General features: G+C 56.6%; 1 protein-coding gene across 2 annotated transcripts; it reads left to right on the plus strand.

Annotated features, from left to right (window-relative positions):
• Positions 1-4,412: 4,412 nt before the first annotated feature.
• UPK3A (uroplakin 3A) lies at positions 4,413-12,733 on the plus strand. Of its 2 annotated transcripts, XM_070408026.1 has the most exons (6): positions 4,413-4,526; positions 5,396-5,551; positions 6,814-7,093; positions 8,724-8,806; positions 9,576-9,708; positions 12,420-12,733. In XM_070408026.1, exons 1-6 carry the CDS (start codon positions 4,475-4,477, stop codon positions 12,577-12,579), a joined length of 864 nt encoding a protein of 287 aa, XP_070264127.1. In that variant the 5' UTR covers positions 4,413-4,474; the 3' UTR covers positions 12,580-12,733. The 2 variants fall into 2 exon arrangements, with proteins under 2 accessions (XP_070264127.1, XP_070264128.1); XM_070408027.1 differs by lacking the exons at positions 9,576-9,708; positions 12,420-12,733 and adding an exon at positions 9,377-9,555.
• Positions 12,734-15,975: the final 3,242 nt, after the last annotated feature.

Genomic DNA, 15,975 nt, shown 5'->3' on the forward strand with positions numbered 1-15,975 from the left:
AGCTGGAGGGCGTGCGTGAGCCCCCAGGGCCAGGAGCCTGGGCTTGTTCTGTTTTCAAGTGACTGAATCTCAAGGGGCAGAAACGCTTGGCTTCCAAGACCTCCCTGATGTGGCAAACGCTGAGAGCAAGGGCTGGGGAGGGGGTACCCCAACTGCCCTGACTTCTAAGGAAGAGACTCGTGGAAACTGACTCAGGCCTCTCTGACCCTCAGAGAAACATTTCTGGGTCAAGAATTTCCAGCCCATAAACCCCCAGGTTTCAAATTCTCAGGAGGCCGGCGCGGGGCTGGGGTTTGCATAGCCTTTCACACGGAAGAGCTTCCTGCTCCGCGGCCTCCCTCCCGCCCAGGCTTCTGGGCCAGGGTTCAGGAAGCTGGTCTGATGGACTGTGACAGACAAACAGACCGAAGTCACGCAGCTCAGGGCCCTGGAATCAACGAGATCAAAGAGGGGAAACACTTTCTTTGCAAACATTTTTTGGGATGTCCACGTAGGGGGGCAGGCCACAGTGGGGAACACTTTCCACACGCCCCCCCACCCCCCCGCAGCCTGCATGGTGTCTTCCAAAGGACCCTGCCCCCTAATTCCTTTCTCCCGCTCTTTCCCCAAACAGTCAGCCTCTGTGCAGTGGGCACTTGCTTATAAATCCAAGATCTTATATATTTATTTTTTAAAATATATTTTATTGATTTTTTACAGAGAGGAAGGGAGAGGGATAGAGAGTTAGAAACATCGATGAGAGAGAAACATCGATCAGCCGCCTCCTGCACACTCCCTACTGGGGATGTGCCGGCAACCAAGGTACATGCCCTTGACCAGAATCGAACCTGGGACCCTTCAGTCCGCAGGCCGATGCTCTATCCACTGAGCCAAACCAGCCAGGGCCAAGACCTTATTTTTGCAGACCATTTTTGGGCCTTAGCGGGTTATTATCTTAACACCCCTCCCCCCCCCCCCGTGTTCTCCCCATATTTGGGTGAAGCACGGAAGCAGAGGCCTTCTGCTTGTTTTTTCGTAGATCTGCCAAGCCTTGGAGAAGGGACAGCTCCCGGACCTGCTCCCGCTCACTGGGCTTCGGGCTGAGCCGGCAAATCAGCTCTGCGGCCTCTGATAAACTCAGGTTTACACACTATCGCTGGACGAGAAATGTCAGTCCATAAACACGCTTGGAGGAACACCCCGCCGTTTGCTCAAGAGTTTCTTATCTCGGGGCATTTTCTGTTCCCTGGAGATAGGATCTGATCTCTGCTCCTGGCACGTCAGTGCTGAGAGCCCTACCCATTTCACAGGGGGAAACTGAGGCCCAGAGAGAGGAACAGTGGGTTTCTGGCGGAGCTCAGAATCTCTTACTCCCAGCATTTTAAAAAATTAAATGTTTTTATTGATTTCAGAGAGGGAGGGAGAGTGAGAAAGAGATAGAAACATCAACAATGAGAGAATCATTGATCGGCCGCCTCCTGCACTCCCCCTACTGGGGATCGAGCCTGCAACTCAGGCCTGTGCCCGGACCCGGAATGGAAACATGACCTCCTGGTTCTCAGGTCAACGGTCAACCACCAAGCCATACCAGCCGGGCCAACATTTTTACTTAAAAATTTTTCAAAGCTATAGAAACACTTGCAGAACAACACGATGAATGCCCATATTCACCAACTGCTAACATTATGCTACATTCGCTTTATCGCTTGCTCTCTCTCCCTCACTCCATATACAAGTGTGTGCGTGCGCATTTCGGATACTGTGACACTTCACCCATCAGACTCCAGCATGTACCTCTTTCATAACCACAACACCGTGGTCACGCCTGGGAAATTTAACATGGAATCGATACTGTCATCCAATACACATCCCCCAATTCGGATTTCTCCCATTGCCACCCTGACTACAATAGTGTTTGTGACAGGTGATTAGTTTTTACCCGAGGACTAGTCGAGGCCGCGGGGGGGCAGCTGGTTCTGTCTCCCAGTCTCCTTCGGTCCCCAGTGTTTTCCCTTGTGGTTGCCTTTGTCGGTCATGACACTGACATTGTCCACGCGTCCAGGAGCTGGCTGGCAGGAAGTTTGTTTCACATTGATTTGATTCGGATTTCACTTCTTAGACAAGAGCCGTGACCCCAGAAGCCCATGAGCTCAGCCCGTCGTCCGTCCCTTTATCGGTGATGTTAGGCTCATCTCATCACATTGGTGTCCCCAGATCCCCGCCAGCGTGTTCCCTAACATCCTTCCATCCTGGGTTTCACCAGCCTCCTGTGCCAGTGCCTCTGCCCAGCCCATGACCCTTCCGGCTCTCCTGTCCTTCCTCGGCTCTTCTTGACCTTTCCCGAGCCAGTCCTGGGGTCACCCCGCTCCAAGGGATGCCTGTCTCTGGGGAATGGGATTTCGGATCCAAGAGTGTGCAGTGAGCTCATTCATCTAGGCCCTTCCAGTACAGAGCTTGGAATTCATTGTTATTTTTCTTAGCAACACTTCTAATTAAGAACACCTGGCCCCGCCGGCGTGGCTCAGTGGCTGAGCATCATCCCATACGTCAAAGAGGCCGCCTGTTTGATTGCTGCCGAGGGCACAGGTCCGGTTGCAGACTCCATCCCCAGTAGAGAGCGTGGAGCAGGTAGCCGATCGGTGTTTCTCTCTCATGGATGTTTCTATCTCTCTCTCCCTCTCTCTAAAAATCAATAAAAGCATAGTTAAAAAGACAAAAACGGAACACCATAGAGTCAGTCCCTCTCCCTCCTCCGTTCCAATCTCCGTCATCAGCAGTGAGTGAGGCCTGGGTCCCAAGTTCCTCCGCCTCCCCAGGCTCTGTGACAGGACCTTGTCCAGAGAGCATCTCCTCCGAGGACGTGCAGGCAGCCAAGCTCGGTCCAGTCCTCTTGGACGGTCTCTTTCTCCCGTGTTCCTGCACGTGACTGTCATCAACGCAATGCACGGGTTCACTGGTTTCTACGGGGCTCAGTTCACCTAAGAATGAAAGGGCCTTTCAAGGAGGGGCACACGCATTTATTGAGATCGATCGGGATGGCTATTCAGGGTCATCGATTCAGGCAGGAACCCACCTCCTCTCTTATCAGGAGGCAGGCGATGGGCATGTACGTGACAGGGAAGGGGAGCCGTGGCAGCCACAGGGGGAGGCGCTTCTGCTGTGCAGACGACATAGCTCAGCGCCTCGAGTTCTAACCACTGTTTCATTTCCGGTCGGGCGCCACCGGCCTGGTCCTTAGTCGTAACGGCCGCCACATTATGACTTTGCAGATTCTTCGGGAAGCAAGGTTGCGTGAACCCCGTCTGAAGGTTACTTTGCCCTGTTCCCACACTCCAGGGTGTGAGGTCTGATGCGTGGGCCGCTCCTCTGGGATGGGGCGCTGGCTCCGTTGGCAAGGGGCTCGCTTGTATTACTGTTTGCAGTTCCAGTGCTAATTCTCCCCATCCCTGAGGATCTACTTTTAGTGCTTAGATGTAAAATGTCATCTTCAAGGTGCGCTCGGAGAGGGGCACGGGTCCTGGTGCTGGAAGGAGCCGCTAGTCCAGGCGGAGCTGCGACACTATTTTCCGGTGCTCCCCCTGAGCGGGCCTCATCCTGTTCCATCCCTTCTGAAGCGCCCGGTCTGGACAGCAGGACCCCTGCGTTCCACCAGCTGGGCCTTTCCAGGGCGTCCGCGTGCAGCCTTGGCCTTGTGGGGAGCTGAAAGGGTCACGCCACAGACCTCCAGACCCGCACAGACCCAGGACTTCAAGGCTTAGGCTTCCATGATAGCACTTAAAAATAAAAGTTTTGAGAGAGAGAGAGAGAGAGAGAGAGAGAAACATCGATTTGTTGTCCCACTTATTTATGCATTCACTGGTTGAGTCTTTTATGTGCCCTGATTAGGGATCGAACCTGCAGCCTTGGCCTACGGGGATGGGGATGGGGATGATGCTCTAACCACTGAGTGCCCGACCAGGGCCCATGGCAGCGCTTCCCCTGGTTAACCTGGTTCCTCTTCACAAGAGCCAGTGAGGGTCTGACACTTAGTAGGGTCTCTATCAACAGTTGGAGGAATTAGCGTCCCCATTTTACAGGATGGAAACTGAGGCTCAGAGAGGGGTGGCTTGCCTCCCCCGCTCCTCAGGTATCATTAGGCGAGAGACACGGTGAAAGCAGGCCCAGGCCTCTGCACTCAGTAGGCACTTTGGTAACAGCTCCCGCACAGACTGAGGCCTCATGCCTTCCGCTGGGCACCTTGCGGGCCGGGAGTCCGGGGCGGGGCGGGGCGGGGCGTATGTAAATAGCCCGCCAGGAGGCCGCGGATTGGCCGGAGCAGGCGGGGGCGGGGCGTATGTAAATAGCCCGCCGGGAGGCCGCGGATTGGCCGGAGCAGGCGGGGGCGGGGCGGGGCGGGGCGCCGAGAGCTCAGGGCTGGCAGGTGTGCCGCGGGGAAGAGGCGCGGAGTTCGTCCGCTGGACCGGCCGCCCCGCTCCTTCGTGGCTCGTCCCGGGCGATGCCTTCGCTCGGGGCCTGGCTGGCCCTCGGCTGCCTGCGCTTGTGCCTGGGTAAGCGGTGATGAGAGGAGGGGGCCGAGCCCCGGGAGGGCGGGCAGCTGCGCCCTGGGGCGTGTCCTGCGCCGGGACCTTCCCGAGGAGTGGGGAGAGGGGCCAGGATGGACCAGGCGGTGAGGAGGGAACTGCATTTATTCACCGGGAACAGCGGGCCCGGGATTAACCATAGTCAACACTGATTTACGAGCTTCCTCTGCTGGGGCTCCCAGGGCCCAGGCGTGGGGGGAGCCCTGTGGTGGGTGCCGCGGAAGACAGACAGGGAGAGGGGCTGTGGGGAGCAGAGAAGGCACTGGACTAGACTGGGGAGGGGGGGGGGGCTGCCTGGATGGGGGATGGAGGGATGCTCTCGATGAAGGCGCAGCTCAGGAGGAGGGAGGTGGCATGGACATCCTGGGAACCTCTCCATTGTCCACCCAAGGGGCTGGAGCTCGGGGTGAAGGGTGTGCCTAGAGGTGAGGCTGGAGACCCCGTGAAGCAAGGCCAGATCGTCCGGACCTCACTGCCCCTCCAGAGGCGGGACTGCACTGGAGGGCAGCGGGGCCAGAGCAGGGCCTGGCCTCAGAGGACAGGGTCAGATGGGCACACCAGGGGGCAGGGGATGGGGAGGGCTTATTACCAGGACTCAGGTGAAGAGGGGGGCTCCACGACTGGGATGCCGGGGAGGCGTGCTTAGGGGGGCAGTGGGGTTCTTGGCGACTGCAGGGCTGCGGAGGGAGAGAGGGGGCAGTGGTTCAGCTGGCCTGCCGGTGCCTGGCCAGGTGTATGGGTGGGGGTGTGTGTGTGTGTGTTAGGAGGATGCAGAGGGTGCCCGCGGTGTGGACAGTTCTGCGGGGGTCAGGTCCTGTCCGCACTGCTTCCCCCAGGTGTGACCCTCCAGCCCCAGCTGGCCAGTGTCACCTTTGCCACCAACAACCCCACCCTGAGCACTGTGGCCCTGGAGAAACCGCTCTGCATGTTTGACAGCACAGAGGCCCTCAACGGCACCTATGAAATCTACCTCTACATCCTGCTCGACTCGGGTGAGGGCCCTGCTCCCCTCCGGCCACGGCCACAGCCACAGCCACGCTGAACGGGTCTGACCTGTCCACGGGGAGGGAGGGGCAGGTGGAGGGGTGCTCCCTCCCTGTGAGGAAACCACCCCCGCACCTCACCAGCCTGCACTGTGTCTGCCTGAGCCAGCGCGGGGCTGGGCCCTGAGGGACACCCTGTGTGGGGGGAGTTATGACAGCACCGGCCGCCGAGCACCCACCGCCTCATGCAGGTGCCTGGGGCCCCGGAGAGCTGATATTTACGGCCTCCCTTGAGCAGCAGGGTTTGAGCTGCACGGGTCCACTTAGATGCAGATTTTTTCAATAAATACTGTAACTGCGTTTTTTCTTACGACAGGTCCTTTCTCTTACTGTATTATAAGAATACAATCTAGAACCCATATACATACACAAGAAGTGTTAACTGACTGTTGATCTTATTGATTAGGCCTCCCTCCACAGAAGGCTATTGGTTAAGTTTCGGGAGTCGAAAGTGATATGCAGATTCCCCTTGTGCCCTCACCCCCCACATCGTTCAGGGGTCACATGTATTAGGTTGCCCATCACAGAGCAAAGAATGAAGGCTCCGAGGGGCCGAGGGACTCACCGGGGCCGCCGGAGCGGATGGCGAACCCAGGCTCTGGTCCTCAGGCCCCGCTCTCCCCGAGGCGGCTCCAGATCGGTGTTTCCCAGGGAGCCTGCTGGCTCTGGTCCAGCCTTCCCCGGTCACAAAGGAACCCAGTGACCACCTCTTACATTTCTAGCAACCAGCCACTTACAGCACCTCATCAGGTCATCGACCTCACTTTTCCTGCGAACACTGATTGGCCGCCTGCCTGGGCCCGAGCTGTGGGCTGGCGGGCATTTCTCTCCCAGTTCCCGGGCCTCATCACCAGCTGGTCAGGAGGAGCCCGAGGGCCGGTCAGGTCTGGCTGCTCCCCCTGAACCTGTGACCCTCCTTTTCCCTTTCACACAAGGCAGAATCCAGGGCTCTCGGCAAGGAAGCGACAATGTCTGTCCGGGTGGGAGGCTTCCAGGCCTGTGCCAGGAGGGGGTGCGTGAGAGCTGCACACAGGGCCGGCACCTCCATTGCACAGGGAGCCCTGAGGGTGGGGACTGAACCTGTGCGTGCCTGCGACCCAGGGCACAGCACAGCGCTGGCTCAGAGGGTGCTCGGGGGGCGTTTGATGAATGACTGAGTGAGTGACTGAGCTGGGGTGGCCGGGACCTCACTCCGGGCACCACCCCCACAGCCAGCTCCAGGAACGCCTCCGTGCAGGACGGCACCAACACCCCGCTCAGCTCCACGTTCCAGCAGACGGCAGGAGGGAGGACGGGCCCCTACAAGGCCACGGTCTTTGAGCTGACCCCCTGCAGCGACCTGCCCAGCTTGGATGCCGTGGGGGATGTGGCCCGGGCCTCGGAGATCCTGAATGCATACCTGATCAGGGTGGGCGACAATGCTACCTGCCTGTCCGACCCTAACTTCCAGGGCCTCTGCAACCCGCCCCTGTCGGCGGCCACGGAATACAGGTGGGTGTGGGCACCTGCGCGAGCCAGCAGTTGTGCCCCAGCCCCGCCTGACTCGGGAAGACCCCGTGTGTGAGAGGCCACATGTCTGAAGAGCCTACTATGTGCCAAGACCGTCTCGTGTCCCATAAAGGGCTTCCGGGGTGTGCGGCTGTGCACAGGGCCCCGTGCTCAGAAGGGCCCCCACTTGGCTTGAAATTCTTCATTTTGTAACAAGGGTCCTGACTTATGCACCCGGTCCCGGCCCATCACCCAGGTGGCAGTCACCCGCGCAACCCCCTGCACTTGACAGGGAAGGACATTGTGGTCTAGAGCGGGAGGGAGCCACCTGGTGGAAAGCTGGGGCCCAGCATGACCTGGAGGCCTGGCTGAGGCTTCGCCAGCTCCCAGCCCACGCTCTGCTTTTCCTGCCTCCCTCCTGCGCACCTGGGTGTGGCCACCCCACCACAGTGGGTCCCTCGGCCATGCCCACAGATGGGGGCTCAGCCCCGACCCATGGCCAGGGGGCTTACCTGGTGCCAAAGCCTCTCTCGTTACCATGGAGATGCCTAGGCTGGGGTCTCCGTACCTCCCAGGCTGCACTTGGGGGCCAGGCCATCACTCACCTGCCATCCTCTCCCCTCCCTTCCTTTGGCCCCAGTCACCAGGCAGGACAGGAGCCCTGTCTCCTCTGCCCCCCTCAGCCCTCCCTCCCTGCTGACCTGGACCTCTCCCTCCTCCTGGATCACAGAGCTCACCACCTGGGCACACATTTGTGTCCCAGCCTCTCCCAACCCTGGAGAAGTGGGGATTAGAGATTTTAAGAGTCTTATTTTTGCTTCTTTACATGTTAAGCTAGAGCAGGGGTCCTCAAACTTTTTAAACAGGGGGCCAGTTCACTGTCCCTCAGACCATTGGAGGGCCGGACTATAGTTTAAAAAAAAACTATGAACAAATTCCTATGCACACTGCACATATCTTATTTTGAAGTAAAAAACCAAAACGGGAACAAATACAATATTTGTATTTGCATGTGGCCCGCGGGCTGTAGTTTGAGGACCCCTAAGCTAGAGGCTGTCCATTTCTTAGTTCTCAGGACATCCATCATTTTAAACTGACCTTCAGTCGGCTATGGGCATTTTGTACTGTAGCTCCGGATCTTCCTTTAGGGTTCTAATGCTGGGTGGGGCTTTCTTCATGTAAAATGTAGGCCTTATCCCAGAGCCGTGGGCGTGGGAATGGATATTATTATTCAAGCCCCGTTTGTGGGACCAACGGCCAGGCTGGGAGCAGTGGAATGCAAAAGTGCAAGGAGGACGAAGGGTCAACACTCATCAGATACACTACACGCGTCATGTACGCCATAGAGAAGCAGAGGGGCTCCGGAGGGAGAGTCTAGAGGGGGCCCCGGTGCTGAGGGCTGCCTGGAGGAGGTGACACCTGAGCTCAGGAAGGGTCACGGCAGTGATATGCAGCAAAGGTGCTGATGCAAAGCCCAGCACCGCCCTGTGCCCAGAGCCCACCCGTGGCCGCCTGGATTGCCATCTAGAAGTCCCCGCTCTGTCCCCCACTCCAGCCACCCTAATCCCTCCCACCTCCAGGTGGCCGGGCTCACAGGATGGATGGAAGTCATCCGAGCTCCGTCTCCTTTCAGGTTCAAGTACGTCCTCGTCAATATGTCCTCGGGCTTGGTGCAGGACCAGACCCTGTGGTCTGACCCCATCCGAACCAACCGGAGTGAGTGGTGGGAGTGGGCCGGGGGGGGGGGGGGGGGGGACGGGAGTGGATGGTGGTGTGTGGGGGATCCTCAAGGGAACCTGGGAAAGCAGACTGGGGCTGTCACTCTGAAAACGCTCCCAGACACAGGCAGGCCATTGGGTGATGAGGAAAATGCATTTTAAAACAACTGAGCCTTCCCCGGGACACTGTTTGGCACTGGCCAGAGCAGGGGGAGCCCTGGGCACCTGCTCCATCGCCCAGGGCCCTCTGCTTCGCCTTTAATAGTTTGTAATCTGCATCCCACCCACCTCACCGGTAGGCTGCAGGCCTGTGTAACTAAAAGTTATGCACAAAGACAGTTAAAAGAGGGAGAGCCCGGCCAGTGTGGCTCAGCGGTTGAACATCAACCTATGAACCAGGAGGTCATGGTTCGATTCCTGGTCAGGGCACATGCCCAGGTTGTGGGTTCCATCCCCAGTAGGGGGTGTGCAGGAGGCAGCCGATCCATGATTCTCTCTCATCATTGATGTTTCTATCTCTCCCTCTCTTTTCCTTTCTGAAGTCAATAAAAATGTATTTTTTAAAAAGGAGGAAGAGACCAGACACACTCAAGAGAAAGTTGGGAATTGGGATGTGGGGACAAGCACCTCAAGGCAGGAGAGACAGTCCCAGAACTGGGTCCCCCTCGTCCCTGGGACCTGCTGCCACCAGGGCTGGGAAGACGCTGTGCATCCTGGGTGGGCTGAGGGTGCAGCGTCTGGGGAGCCATGGGCCTGTGTCCTGCTAGTAACCCCGTACTTGGCGATCGACACGTGGCCGGGCCGGCGGAGCGGCGGCATGATCGTCATCACGTCCATCCTGGGCTCCCTGCCCTTCTTCCTGCTCCTGGGCTTTGCCGGCGCCATTGTCCTGAGCCTCGTGTGAGTACCCACAGCTGGAGGCAGGACTTGGGGACATGCGGACACGCTCCCCTGGGAGTGTCCTCTGAGGCGGGGGGAGCCCAGCAGGCAAGGGATCCGCCTTCCCCCCTGGGCGGGGTGGGGCCTGGGAGTGGGGGGCCGAGTCCTGGGGCTCCCAAGGTCAGGGTTAGCCTGGTGGGAGGGGTTTGCGGGCAGATGCCAGGTCTGACACCTACAAATGCACAAGCTTGGGCACGTATCCTATCTCCGGTGCCTGAGGATCCCCTTCTGCAGAATGCAGATACTAATAGATATTACCCTCCCTGGGGTTGTGAAGGTCACGTGAGATAATCCCTAGTCTTCAAGGAAGCGCCCAGGAGCTGAACAAGTAGTGCATTTTGTTGTCATTGTAATTCATCCAACTGCAGTCCAGGTGGGGAAACTGAGGCCTGAGGGAGAAGGGTGGCCCAAGGTCCCACAGACAGTCAACACTGGCGGGACCAGAGCCCAGTCTCCTGACTTCACTCCCAGCCCTGAGGTGTGTCTGTTTGGGTCAGACTCAGTCTCCAGGGGACCTGCAGCAGCCATCAGGGCTGCCTGGTGGCAGACAGGTGTGCGCACAGCCCACTGTTCCTGGGAGGATTGAGCAGGGGGTGAATCAGGGCAGGACCAGGTGCTGCGGGAACCGGAGGCGGGCAGGGCAGATCCTGCCTGTGTTGTAGGCAGGAAGGGCACCTGGTGTCTGACTATGGAGTCAGACCAGTCCTGGGTTCAGCAACTTCTGTACTCGGGCTCTGGCTAGGAACAAATTCAGAGCCAAGACCCAAACTGTAGGAGAACATCCCTCTATATAAAAGCCTAATATGCAAACTGCCCCCTTGGGAGGTCGACCTACCGGGAGACAGGGAGTTCACTTGCTCGCTACTATGTGTGCTGACCACCAGGGGGCAGCGTGGAACAGTGAAAGGCCCCAGCTGGCAGCCAGCAGCCGGCAGTCCCTAGGGACCCTACCCATGCACAAATTTCGTGCACTGGGCCTCTAGTCCTATGTAATAAAGAGGTAATATGCAAACTGACTGTCACACCCTCACACAAGATGGCCACCCCCATATGGTCACAAGATGGCTGGCAGGGGAGGGCAGTTGGGGGCGACTGGGCCGGCAGGGGAGCAGTTAGGCATCAATCAGGCTGGGAGGGGAGTGGTTAGGGGGCAACCAGGCAGGCAAGCAAGCGGTTGGGAACCAGCAGTCCCGGATAGTGAGAGGGATGTCCCACTGCCCATTTAGGCCCGATCCCACCGGGGGTCTAGGCCCCCACTGATTGACTGGCCGGCACCAGGGCAGGGTCATTAGTCAGTGCAGCTGGTCCTGAGGCAGCCAGGGTGTCACTTGTCTGGTTTTGCTGCTTTTGCAGCTGAGGCCCAGACGTTATCTCTAGGGAGGAAAGGTCAGGTGGTCTAAACCACGTGACCCGTGATATGATTCAGGAGAAAAAGTCACCCTGGGGGTGAGGTCCCACCTGACATCCCTCCTTACAGTTGTCACCGGGGCTTCCCACCCTGGTGACCATCGTCCTTGCTCTGCTCACGTCCGTCTGGCTGCCCAGCACACCTGGCGCACCAGGCGGGGCTCCTGGAGGGAGGAACAGCAGGAGCCCTCTCTCCTCAGGACAGGGGTGGGTGGAGGTCACAGGCAGCGTGCCGCTCAGAGCGAGGGAGCCCCGGGGCTGTGGAGGTCCAGAGGGTGCCTGTCCAGTGGGAGTGGGCAGCAGGAGGGACAGCTCCTTGTATTGGTTGAAATAGTGGGCAGGTGGGAATCAGCCAGGCAGGAAAAGATGTGGGAGGGTCCGGGGTGGGGATGGGGCTGTGAACTTGAAAATCAAGTTGCTTTCTGACATTTAAATGAATAAAAATGCAGCCCTAGCCGGTTTGGCTCAGCGTCGGCCTGGGGACTGAAGGGTCCTGGGTTTGATTCCCGGTCAGGGTTGCAGGCTTGATCCCCAGTAAGGGGCGTGCAGGAGGCAGCTGACCAATGATTCTCTCTCATCGCTGATGTTTCTCTCGCTCCCTTTCTAAAATCAATAAAAATATATTTTAAAAAATTAATTAATGAAAACACAAATAATAGATGAGATTAGCCTGGGAGCAGTCAGGAAGTGGTGATGCCCCTCCCTCCCTTGGGGCGACGCCCTAATCTGGCCCCAAGGCCCTGTTACGACTTTAGCCTGATTCTTCCCTTTGTCCCTGCTATCATCTCTGGCTCCAGCTGCACAGAGCTTATCACCTTTGCCCCAGACCCCCAGCCATTCCTATCATTGCCCGAAATGCCTTCCTGTACCCTCATTCTTCTCCTTTAGGGCCAGGTGAACTGCCGCCTCCTCCAGGAAGCCCCCCTGTGGCTCCCACCCGGAGTTGTCCATTCTGTGTGGTCATTGCTGTGGTCTGTCTCCCTGTACAATCCTAGCTCTTTAGGGACAGGGGCAATGGCCTCCAGTGTCCAGCTCAAGATAAAGCCTATAGATTGTTCACTTAGTTCCAAAAGGGTGACCCTTTCCTTATCCCAGGACGTGGCCTACAGTGAGTGCTCAGGAAAGACTGGTCGACTGAACGAACGCGTAAGACGTAAGACGGCATCTGTGAAAGCCATGTCTCAGCAGGAAGGCCCCTGAGCAGCTCACGGGGTTCGGGCTTGCTCTGCACCCCTAACCCTGGCTCTCTCCATCCTCTCCGTCAGGGACATGGGCGGTTCTGACGGGGAAATCACACACGACTCCCAGATCACACAGGAGGCCGCCCCCAAGTCCCTGGGCACCTTGGAGCCTTCATACGCCGCTGTGAACCGGGGACTGCAGCTGGACAGGGCCGAAGTGTATGGCGGCAAGCTCCCGGACTGAGCCCCGGCGGGTCCCGCACTGCGGCCTCAGGGCTCCGCGCAGCTGGGGTCACCCCTGGCCCCACCCACGGTGGAGCAGGGCCAGGGGTCCAACTGCAGGAGCAATTTTGATAAATTCTTCCCAAGAATTTGAGTTCAATAAATATTTACAGAAAGAGTGAGCCGATCAATGAATGAATGCACGTGTATTGAGCACGTGGATTGTGTCTGTCGAGGGTGTGGCCGGGGGACTGATTTTCACTCAAAGCCAAGGTGACAAGGGCGGAGTCGGGGCTGTGGGAACATGGCCGTCCACCCTCGCCTGTGAGAGGAAAGCCAGCCCCTCTGTGATCGCCGTTAGGGCCTGTGAGCCGGGCTGTGTGAGCAGCGGTTGGATGTTGTTTGGGTTTGCTGGCTGCGAAGTACTGGAACCCTGGAACCGAAATGAGTCCTGGGTGCAGCCCTGCTGGTAACTCACCTTGTTACCTCCGCAGTCATCTCTTTCTCTCTGGACTCAGTTTCCTCATCTGTGAAATGGGCTGATGTAAACTGTTAACTTCAAGGCCATGCAAGCTTGGGCTCCTTCACAGCTTTCAAGTCCCAGTGGGAGGACAGCAGAGGCTGCAGGACACAGAGGAGGGTGTCAAGGTCACTCAGGGGTGAAGAGTCTCTCCAGTCCCGGGTCTCTGCTCAGATGATTCAATTCTGTCTTCTGAGCCAGGTAGCAGGCCCAATTCCGAAGAAGAGGTTTGTCAGAGCGGAGTGGTTAGAGCAGGAGCACAGCCCAGCAGGCTGATGGGTGCTCTGGGGGGGCATGCAGGGTGCTGCGGGGGCACACATGCACAAGAGGGACCCCCAAGCTGCAAAGGCAGGCAGCAGAGGCCGGGAGAAGGAGCCTAGGGGCTGGGAGGGGCCTGAAGAAGCCAAAGCAGTTGTGGGTCAGTCCGGGTGGTGGGAGCCACAGGAGCCCACGGGAGCGAGTGTCTGAGCCCGGGAGCAGGAGGAAGGAGTGGTGGGTGCTGTGCCCAGACCACCTACTGGCACCTCCAGACCGTCCTGTAGGCCCAGGAGGCTGGCCTTGGCACTGACACTCCCTTCCCTCCCCAGGGCCCCCCAGCTCTCCCGGAGACCCTGCAGCAGAGGGAGGCGGCGCTTCTCCAAGTCGGCCCTGGTTAAACACGCGTGCGAGCTTGCCTTCTGCTTTACAGCATGCCCGTGTTCGTTTTATTTTTTAAATATATTTTATTGGTTTTTTACAGAGAGGAAGGGAGGGGGTAGAGAGTTAGAAACATCGATGAGAGAGAAACATCAATCAACTGCCTCCTGCACACCTCCCACTTGGGATGTGCCCGCAACCCAGGTACATGCCCTTGACCGGAATTGAACCTGGGACCCCTCAGTCCACAGGCCGATGCTCTATCCGCTGAGCCAAACCAGCCAGGGCAGCCGTTTTATTTTTTAAATGGAGGTGAGAGTCGCAGGACATAGAATTACCCATTTAAAGTGAACAATTCGGTGGCATTTAGCACATTCTCAATGCTGTGTAGCCGCCATCGCTGTCTAGTTCCAAAACTGATTCCTCACTCCTAGCAGTTCCACCCCTTTTCCTCCCCCATCAATGGAACCCTGTATGTCAGCTCTCATTATTATTATTCTTTAGCCTCATCTGAGGATGTTTTTTTATTGGTTTTTAGAGAGAGTGGAAGGGAGGGGAGAGAGAGAAACATTGATGTGAGAGAGACTCTTGGATTCTTTGCCTCCCACATTCGCCCTGGGGCTGGGGACTGAAACCCACTTATACGCCCTTGATCAGGAGTCAAACCTGGGACCCTTCGGTCGGGCCAGTGCTCTAACCATTGAGCACACGGGCCAGGCTCACCCCTCATTATTGTTCCTCCTGGATCACAGCGCCCTCACCCTGCTCTCAGCTGTAATTGTCTAAAGCAGTCTCTAGACCAGAGGTTCCCACTGGGGCACACACCCACAGGGGGGCAGTTTGATTTTTCAGGGGGCAATTCGAGAATGAGTGATTTTTTTGCATTTCTTATGGTTCTAGGGGCCTCATATACAGCATATAAATACATATTGTGACATATTTATGCATTTCAGTTCTCTATTATATGTTTTGAAATTTTATTTGCTATTTTTTTCACATCACTTCATATTATTATTTTTTAACAATTTCTTATTTTTTTAAAACAATTTCTTAGTGAAATGCCCTTTTGTTCTTTCATTTTTCTCTTTCATGGATGCCATGTTCTTTGGAAGCTTGTTTAGACCAAGTGAATGGCCTTTCAGGCTTCCTCCACGTGCATAGGAGTCACTTTTTGAATAATAAGAATTCTAGGTCTTGGGGGGCGGGGGGGGCATCAGGATGTTAGAGATGCTCGGGTGGGGCGTGGCCAAAACGAGGCTGGAACCACTGGTCTAGTCCAGTGGTCGGCAAACTCATTAGTCAACAGAGCCAAATATCAACAGTACAACAATTGAAATTTCTTTTGAGAGCCAAATTTTTTAAACTGAAACTATATAGGTAGGTACATTGTTATTAACTTAATTAGGGTGCTCCTAACTTGGCCTTTGCTAAAAACATCCTCAATCTGATTGAGGTACGTTCGCTGAGGTCGACCCCTTCCAACTCTCCCATCCACACTCGTCTTGTATACTTGTTTCGTCTGTCTCCTTCCGTTCATCCTCTCCATATGTCCAAACCATCTCAGCATACCTTTCTCAATCCTCGACACTACATCTTCTTTCACTCCACAACGTTCCCTAAAATTAACTTAATAAACTTTACTTAAAGTTTTACGTCTTAGTTAAACTATAGGTACGTTGAATAAAACTTGATATCATACTTAATAACGATATTATTTATTGATAAAATTAAATTCCTTACAATTTACCTTACAATATCCATAAAATTAAATCATGACAATGACTGGCAAACACTAATGTGAACCATGGCCTTGCGTCTCCTTGGAAAGTTTGGGTAAGTCAGGTTTGTATGTTGTTGCCCGCACGTGGTATTTTGTGGAAGAGCCACAGTCAAGGGGCCAAAGAGCCGCATGTGGCTCGAGAGCCGCGGTTTGCCGACCACTGGTCTAGATTGACTGGAGGGCAGGTTAAAGGTCGGATCCTTTTCTGTGATACCTCCCAGGGCCCCCAGCTCAGCACGTGCCATCAGCAGGCAGCACACCAGCCAGGCCTCCTCTCGCTCGCTGGCTCGCAGGTCGGTGTTGGAAGCCCTGGGCTGGCGAGACCCCTCAGGGGTGCGATACAGAGAAGGCAGAGCACAGAGCCCTTCAGCCTCGGGGCCTGGCAAGGAGGACCCGAAGGCAGGAAGAACTGACGGGGAAGCCCACCCTCACCCCCAGCTCCCTGGGTGACCCCTGACCCTGGCATCTGTTGGCTTCCTTGG

The sequence above is a fragment of the Myotis yumanensis genome, unplaced genomic scaffold, assembly GCF_028538775.1.
Source record: "Myotis yumanensis isolate MYYU_CA2020_CCGP unplaced genomic scaffold, mMyoYum1.0.hap1 SCAF_3, whole genome shotgun sequence".
Taxonomy (NCBI): domain Eukaryota; kingdom Metazoa; phylum Chordata; class Mammalia; order Chiroptera; family Vespertilionidae; genus Myotis; species Myotis yumanensis.

What these genes read in the sequence shown, in the direction of transcription:
- UPK3A (XM_070408026.1), top strand. Translation starts at nt 4,475, where the DNA reads ATGCCTTCGCTCGGGGCCTGGCTGGCCCTCGGCTGCCTGCGCTTGTGC. An exon ending in CTACATCCTGCTCGACTCGG is followed by an intron (nt 5,552 to 6,813) that starts GTGAGGGCCCTG and finishes CCACCCCCACAG; the next exon opens with CCAGCTCCAGGAACGCCTCC. An exon ending in GCCATTGTCCTGAGCCTCGT is followed by an intron (nt 9,709 to 12,419) that starts GTGAGTACCCAC and finishes CCTCTCCGTCAG; the next exon opens with GGACATGGGCGGTTCTGACG.